This window comes from Pinus tabuliformis, chromosome X (genome assembly GCF_031772625.1).
Source record: "Pinus tabuliformis cultivar Carrire ecotype Pingquan chromosome X, CPIR1, whole genome shotgun sequence".
NCBI classification, from domain to species: domain Eukaryota; kingdom Viridiplantae; phylum Streptophyta; class Pinopsida; order Pinales; family Pinaceae; genus Pinus; species Pinus tabuliformis.
Genome location: NC_142308.1, coordinates 818,825,878 through 818,833,820, shown reverse-complemented (window position 1 = coordinate 818,833,820; position 7,943 = coordinate 818,825,878). Strand labels below are relative to the sequence as shown.

Here is a 7,943-nt window from a genome sequence, read left to right as displayed (position 1 = left end):
TCTTGCTATATGCTAGATTCAGTCCTATTCTCTTCTCCTTGACTAGGGTTTTGATTCCTTTTATTATGCCTATCTAACAGGCTTTTCATAATATTTTCTTGTTCCAAGCGTAATCTTCCATTATCAGATCGTAGACTCTACATCTCTGCTCGTAACTGCTCGACTGTTTCTGGTAAAACAGCATTGGTACGTGGATTTTCTTCTTCCAGTTGTACCCATACCTTTGGGTTATGTCCTACAGTTCCACCGGAAGGGGTGGATCCTACTCCTTCTCTCCTGTTGCGTCCGTTGCTCCTCTCTGCCTCATAACTATTTTGTTATTTCTACACTCATTCACTCAGGGGTCAGTGTAGTAACCCGAAGGCTCTAATACCCATTGTAACATCTACTTAATAATATAACCATAGATTAAAAAAAAAATATTTACCATAACCTAGGAAAAAGGGTCACATTCTCATGATTAAAGATATCACGTTGAATATTGAAATATTAACAATCCACATTACTGGGATTACTTGTTTTTCATACACCAAGTTATGTTACTCCGTAGATTACAACGTACCCGCTGGATCATATCACTCATGCCTTTAGATCTACGGAATGATACACATTATACATGTTTTTAATGTTCTACAATTAAATCTTTATTATACGCCTAGCTATCATTAATCCCCTTTACACTTGTTGGATGCCATGCGGTTGGATGGCCACCAGCTGTCGGGCCCTCATCCTTCTGTTTGCCATTTATAGTTCGCAAAACCCTCTGATTGAAGGACTTAATCTGACAGCCCACTGGAATCTGTGTTGCCTTTGTAACGAATTTGCTATGCCGCCCCTACGCCCGGTCATTTGTCTTGGTTCCATTCTTGGATTTATGCTCTGCAGAACCCTGGTTTTGTCAGCATTATCCTCCCTCAGGCCCCTCTGGTTCCTCCTAATACGCACCGTGGATTTTTTGCTTAGAACTCCACAATTCCAGTCATTTTGTTATGGGTTTTTTTATTGTTGTTTCATGGGCTGCTTACACTCTACATGTAACTTTTATTAGAAGGGTAAATCATTCTGTTTCTAGACTTTCAGTTTAACTGCTGCGAATTGGGTTTTTCTTATTGCATCCCGTACTAAATGGAATACCTCGTTTGCAGGCATCGTGACTATGGCTACTTTAATCTTAGGAAGCCGTGGATAAGGTGCTCCTAGTCTCTGAGATGGTAAGGTGACTAAACACCATGGTTTTCTCCTTAGTTGTCATGATCTTTTGTACTATCGCATGGTTTAACCCTTTCGTCACTTTGCTGCAGGGTAAGATTTTCCCCAAGGAGCTGGGTGCGTGTGCTCAGACTTTGAATGTCGATTATCAAGGTTCTCACCTTCTTTTAAGTGTTGATAAATGGTATGAACGTCTTTCTTGAAGTTTGATAGGCTTAGTCTACTTGCATGTAAGCTTTCGAGCTCTATGCATGAGGATCTTCTTCAAGACTCTAATTGTTTTGGGTTACAAGACCCTCGTTGTTATCATGGGCGGTCTGAGAGGTGACAAAATTCATTATCCTTTTATTTTGGAGGGTTCTACTTCCGGACGGTTTGTTCGACCTCGCGGTTGTAATGACATTCTGAATTATATATATATATATATATATATATATATATATGACTATTTTGTCTTTCTGTTACTTCCGTTAACAACAACGAGAACGAATTTTTTTGCCTATTTATGTAAATAGTTTTCTTGATATCTCTTGTCTTTATAATACATGGCTAGCAACAAATAATTCATTCATATTGGCGGCTTCTATTTCTGTTTGGCATACATTTTGGTTATTACTGTTCTTCACCCAAACTAACCTTACAAAACTCGTCCCTTGTTGTCCACCCTGGACCGACTGACGGGGTCAATTTGGAAGGTGACATGACTCTGTAGAATCCCGATCTTTGATATATACCTAGTTCCTTGTTCATATTTTTCAATGGTTTCACTGTCGTTACTGTTTCTGGTTTGATTATCGATGTTCTGGAAAGATTGCTAACTCGTGTTCCTTATTTAATGATTTTGTCTCCTAGCGGAAAAACATTACAGTTATGCGCACTTGTATAAATTGTTTACTTGTAAATTATCATAGGCATGCATAACTATAAAGGCTTCCTATTCACCATAACTCACTTTCTCAAATTATATGTTTAGTGTTTCGTTATGTTACAAAATGTAGTTGACTTTTTATTTTCCAGTAGCACAGTCTTGTTGTGAGGATAGTGATGGTCTACACAGACTTGAGTGTGCCCACCTATTCGCATATAGGTAGGCTTATATTAACATTTGTTCTTTTATAAAAATCCCTTGTTTCTCTGTGAAATAATTAAATTATATTTCTTTGAGAAATTAGTTTAACCCAGAACATAATCTTTTAATTCTAATGGCATAGTGCTAGGGCTAGACAATAGAGATTGTTCCATCATACATTATTTTAAACCTATCTTGGACTATGAACACTCTGTAATCATCAAACTGAAATTCATTACCCATGTTGCAGTAACTAAATAATTACAATGAGATAGTCATTCCCAAACAAACGTTAACTTTCTTAATCCAATACATTACTCATGTTGCAGTAACTAAATAATTACAACCAGATAATCATTCCAAAATAAATTTTAACTTTCTTAATCCATTCATTGTATACCACATCCAATAATATAACAGCATGCATAATAACTATTAAACGAGTTTATACTTTTACTAGACAATATTAGCAAGTTTGTGTTCTCCTTCTTACAGTGAACAGATATTAAACACAGATGCATATTTAACACCTATTTGTCATCGAAAGACCGATTTCCTGTGTGATGAACATCTCCACCCTTCCAATGAGAGTTTGGCTATTACGTCCAATACTCTCCCCCCAATCTTCTCTCTATTCCTCAAATCAGAATCAGTTTCTCAAGGCAACAGTCTGTTGTTTAGGCCGCTTAGGCCTCGGGACCCCAAGTCAAGCCTGCAAAGATGACTTTAGTTTCTCAAGGCAATAGTATGTTGGTTAGGCCTCAAGACCCCAAGTCTAGCCTGCAAAGCATGCAAAGATGACTTCAGTTTCTCAAGGCAGCAATCTGTTGCTTAAGCCTGAGGACCCCAAGTCCAGCTTGCAAAGATGATTGTTGCTTAGGCCTCAGGAGGCCAGCACTCTGTTGCTTAAGCCTGAGGACCCCAAGTCTAGCTTGCAAAGATGACTGTTGCTTAAGCCTTAGGCCTCAGGATCCCAAGTCTAGCCTGCAAAGATGACTCTTCCTCTAGAGAGGTCACTCTTAAGGGTGTCCCACTAAACATTAGTTCAGCTTAAGGAATCTATTCTCCCTTCATCTTTTGCCAACCCCCTTCCCCTCCTTCTCCTTTCCTTTTTGTAAGGAAAGAAACAGGTAAGGGATAACTTCTCCTAACTCATAACTGCCTCGTGAAAAAAGTTCTAAAGTTCATCAGTAATTCCCTAAATCTTTCTTAGAACTAGTGATAATATTTTTAAAACTTAACTTAATTTATTATCCATAACTAATAACAATATACTTAACCAAATTGTTTATCTCAATCGTAAAAATAAAAATAAAAAAGTCCAAAAGAACTAAAAAATCTAGAAATGTCACACATCTATAATTTTCTATTTTTAAACAAAAGAAATTTTGAAAGTCCTATTACAAAATAGACCACCCCTATTCACTTAACATCATAAGTATATTTATTGTATTTATATTCCTTGTCACCCATGAATGTTGATGTGATGAATGGTAAGCAATTATAAATTCAAATTCAAAAAAAGAATATATATATATCTTTGTAAATGGTAATAGTTAAAACAATTAAATTACTAAATAAATATAATTTTTTTTGTTTTACAAACAAATTTTCATACAGTAACTTAATGTTTAACTTAGTGATAACTTTAAAATCAAATTATTATTATTTATATAAAATTACACTCAAATATATTATTAAATTTTTTAATATAAAAACATATATATAAAAGAAAGGTACACAAATATATAAAATCACGTCTTTTATTACTCTATATGGAAAGAAATCATATAATCATGATGAGTTACGTCATGACTACATCGCACTTCCAATTATACGTGACACATGCCAAGGGGGTGGATAATTAACCGTTGATTCATCGAGGAGAATGAAAAAGATAGATACAAATTCAACTAATTCCACTGTGCGCATTATTTGCAGTTGCATGAACGTACTGCATGCCATGTGCGCTTTATTGGCCATGGCAGCTGGCCATCTAAACTGTAAATATGTACAAGCATGGACCCCAACCACATGGGTTATTGACATTGGAGAATGCAGCAGCGACTCATTTGAGGTAACGGCGGGCAAAGGTTCCATTCCCACCATTAGGGTAGAATCCTCCCGGCGCTGATTCCTTACCCGTTCCGTAGACTATCCTCAGAATTTGTTCAGGAGTGCGTGCATATGCCACAGAATATTTATCGCCTGCAAGAATGTTGCCCTGCACCTTTCCCTCTGCTCCCAAATAAATTGGAACAAACAGCCCCTCGTCAGCATTTCCGTTGTCGGCCAGAGCATTCCTAAGATCAGAGATCTTGTTTGTGAAATCTGCCACTGTCAAATTGTATGGCTCCACTTTATCAGACGCTCTTTTATACAACAAAGCGCGTATCACTGCGTCCTGTCCCGATTCTACTCCAAGAAGCCCCGCCACAAGCTGTGCATATATTATATATATATGGTTTACTAAATCAATAAATAAAAAATAAAAATAGTTTAATAAGGAAAAAAAAAAGATAAAAACAGAGTTGTGTGAATTTATAATATTTATAATTCGATTTTACTGCAAGAAGCTCCACCACAAGCTGTGCAAAATAGTATATATATGGTTGGTTAGATGTGAGACTAAATCAAAAAAATAAAAAAAATATTCCTTTAATAAGGGAAAAGTTAAAAAAGAGCTGTGTGAATTTATAATATTTATAATTCATCAATGTTCTATTATATTTATCCATATAATAAAAAATATTAAAAAAATATATTTACACATGATAGTACAGTAATATTTGCTTTTATAAAAATAGAAAAATAATCCTAATAAAATATAATAATAATTCGGTGTTATTGTAATGAAAACTTTAATCACAATAGTTGGTAACTCTTAAATAACAGAAAACGTAACAATAATTTACCCGCTTAGCAGTGTTAGATTGGAGTTGAGCGTTGGCGCCCACATAACCAGTAAGTCCGACGTAGGGGACCACGTAACTTGCGAGCAGATAGTTGACAGAGTTAGCATAGGGATCAAAAGGAGGCGACAAAGTTGTGTTCAATGCAGCGTTGATGATAAACGCGAAATGGGTAGCTGACAGATCTAGCTGGGGCCGTGGAAAACCGGTCACGGTTTTTTTCAAAGCCCTGTGTTGGATTACATCGCAGAATTAATACAAATATATTGAACGAAACCTTAACATAATCAGAAATATCCAATATTTAACCATTATTTAATTTATATAGTTAGAGTAATTAATAGCAATGTAGTTAGAAATGATTAATAATTATTTAACCATTATTTAATTTACATAGTTAGAGTAATTAATAGCAGTGTAGTTAGAAATGATTAATAAGATACGTATCACAATTTTTGTTTTAAATAAATTGAAAAGTAAAAATAACACAATTTTAATTTTTAAATTTTAATTATTATTTAAAAATTAAGAATGAAGATAATTATATAAATTAAATGATCCGGAAAAATTTATAAATATCTATAATAATATAAAAAAATATGATTAAATTTAAAAATCATAAAATTTAACTAACTTATAACTTTATTTTAAATAAAAATAATAATTATTATTAATTATAAAAAATTATAAAAGATTTAATTTAGTTTTATTTGATTTATGTGATGTGTTATTATCATGGAAAAGTTTCTTAACCAATTAATATATTAGTTATACATATATATAGATATATATTTATAAATATGTAATAATATTTTTAACTATACAGATTCATTCTATTTTGCCATAAAAATTCATTCTTCTTACAATACCATGGGTGAATACCATGGTTTATCAATACCACATACCAGATATTACATGCGTTGATATGTCATTTTTTAATATTAATTTAAAATAAATGAATTAAAATAGTATACTTGGAAATGAACCTTAACCTTTAATCTATGAATACAACTATTAATGACCAAATTCCATGAAAGTTAAATCTTTACCATCTACCTAATAATTAGTAATTAAATCTTTACCATCTAAGTAATAATTAATTATAATTAAATTAAAATTGTGAAAAATCTATTCTTAAATGTATATACCTATCCACATAAGCAGCACACTCTAAAAATCTCTTGATACAATTTCAAGCAAAGATTGTGATTTCTTATTATTTAAAATGCATTTTTGAAAAACATAAAAAGATTCAACACCCTAAAAAACTTAATATACTTGTACTTTACAAATTAAATAATTTAAGCTTATGAATTTTAAAAATCTCTAATTAATTTTCACAAAACTAATTTAAAAAAATACAAAAAAACATTAAAATAAACTTTTAAAATTATTTCTTCACATAAATAATTAATTTAAAATTTGCAAACCCTATTTCACAATCAACTTGCCATTAAACCTCCCTACAAATACCCTTTTAAAAAAACCTAAAACATTATACCAATAGAATTTAAAAGCTTACTGTAAAAATGGAATAAATTGACCTGGAAAATAATGGATTTTCCAAGGAAATTTTGTAGAATTTAAAAGATTATTGTAAAAATGGAATAAATTTACCTTGAAAATAATGGATTTTCCAAGGAAAAGGAAATTTTGTAAAATTTAGTAATTGTTTTTGGAAATCAAGTTTCAAGATTTTGGGTGAGTAAGGGTTTGAAAACAATAAATTTTCTAGTTAGATTTTAGTAAAATTTGACAAAATTTTTTGGAAATCAAATTTCAAGATTTTGAATGCGACTGGAAAATTTTGATAACAAAATTCAAACATTCAAACATTCATAGCATCCATTTCAAAAAAAATAAAAAAATAAACACCAGGAAATTAAAATCTCGAAGCCAATTTACTCCGTCATTCATGACCTTACCTGAGATGACCAACTTCCTGGTACGCAAATTCTAAGATGACTTCGCGAACAACTGAATCGAGGTGAGCCAGCTGCGCGCCAACGGGAGGCGGTCCGCCCTCTGGAAGATCAGGTGCAACATGATCCAGCCCATAACCCGCTGCTGACCACAAGAAAAACTCGGCTTCCAGGTACTCTAAGTTGAGAGGAAATTCAAGCCAGTCCACATCCGCGCCTATAACTCTTCTGGGATGGTAGCCCGGACTGTCATGATGTCGCGATCGACGATGAAGTGACCCTGACGCCCATGCCAAAGGTGCAGCAGCTGTAAGCGATACCACTACAATAACCTGCAACAACACACTGAGGGAAGGCAGAGCCATTCTGGTTTTGGCGATAAAAAATGGGGTTGCAGGTTGCACTGCAAATTCGATACAGTGAATGATAAGGAGAAAGAAATTAAAACTCAAAATATTGGATTTGAATGAAGATTTCTAGAGAGTGGGGAGATAAATATATGAATCCCCGATGTGGAGGGTCAAGATTTTGGGGGAGATAAAATATATGAATAGGCTAATTTTGGAAACAATGGAGAATTTGTTCCCGTAGATGCCGAGGGGGGTTTGGGATTGGGCAATTGGAAACACAGGTGTTTGTTCATACAGATGCTGCAGGGATTGGGCTTCGGGAGATCATAAATGCTAAGTACATGAATGGGCCAAATTAGAAAGAAAATTGGTTGCGTTCACTTAGATGCTGGCGAACTTGATGGGGGAGATCTGTATATATGAATTGTCAGTGAACCAAATTAGAAACGACATTGATTTTTATCTGATACATCACGTACAA

At 33.7% G+C, this 7,943-nt stretch overlaps 1 protein-coding gene across 1 annotated transcript; it reads right to left on the bottom strand.

The window, feature by feature from the left end:
- Positions 1-4,061: 4,061 nt before the first annotated feature.
- Positions 4,062-7,578, bottom strand: LOC149142288 (ferritin-like catalase Nec2). Its single transcript, XM_089448304.1, has 3 exons — positions 7,116-7,578; positions 5,194-5,419; positions 4,062-4,718 (listed from the first exon to the last, which is right to left on the bottom strand). The coding sequence occupies exons 1-3, from the start codon at positions 7,475-7,477 to the stop codon at positions 4,347-4,349; spliced, it is 960 nt and encodes a 319-aa protein (XP_089304430.1). The 5' UTR covers positions 7,478-7,578; the 3' UTR covers positions 4,062-4,346.
- Between the last annotated feature and the right edge of the window lie 365 nt (positions 7,579-7,943).

Bases quoted from the DNA above. Each gene is read 5' to 3' on its own strand.
- LOC149142288 (XM_089448304.1), bottom strand. From the start codon at position 7,477: ATGGCTCTGCCTTCCCTCAGTGTGTTGTTGCAGGTTATTGTAGTGGTA. The intron at 5,420-7,115 runs GTAAGGTCATGA...AATCCAACACAG, and splicing joins CAGGAAGTTGGTCATCTCAG to GGCTTTGAAAAAAACCGTGA. The intron at 4,719-5,193 runs GTAAATTATTGT...ATATATGCACAG, and splicing joins AATCTAACACTGCTAAGCGG to CTTGTGGCGGGGCTTCTTGG.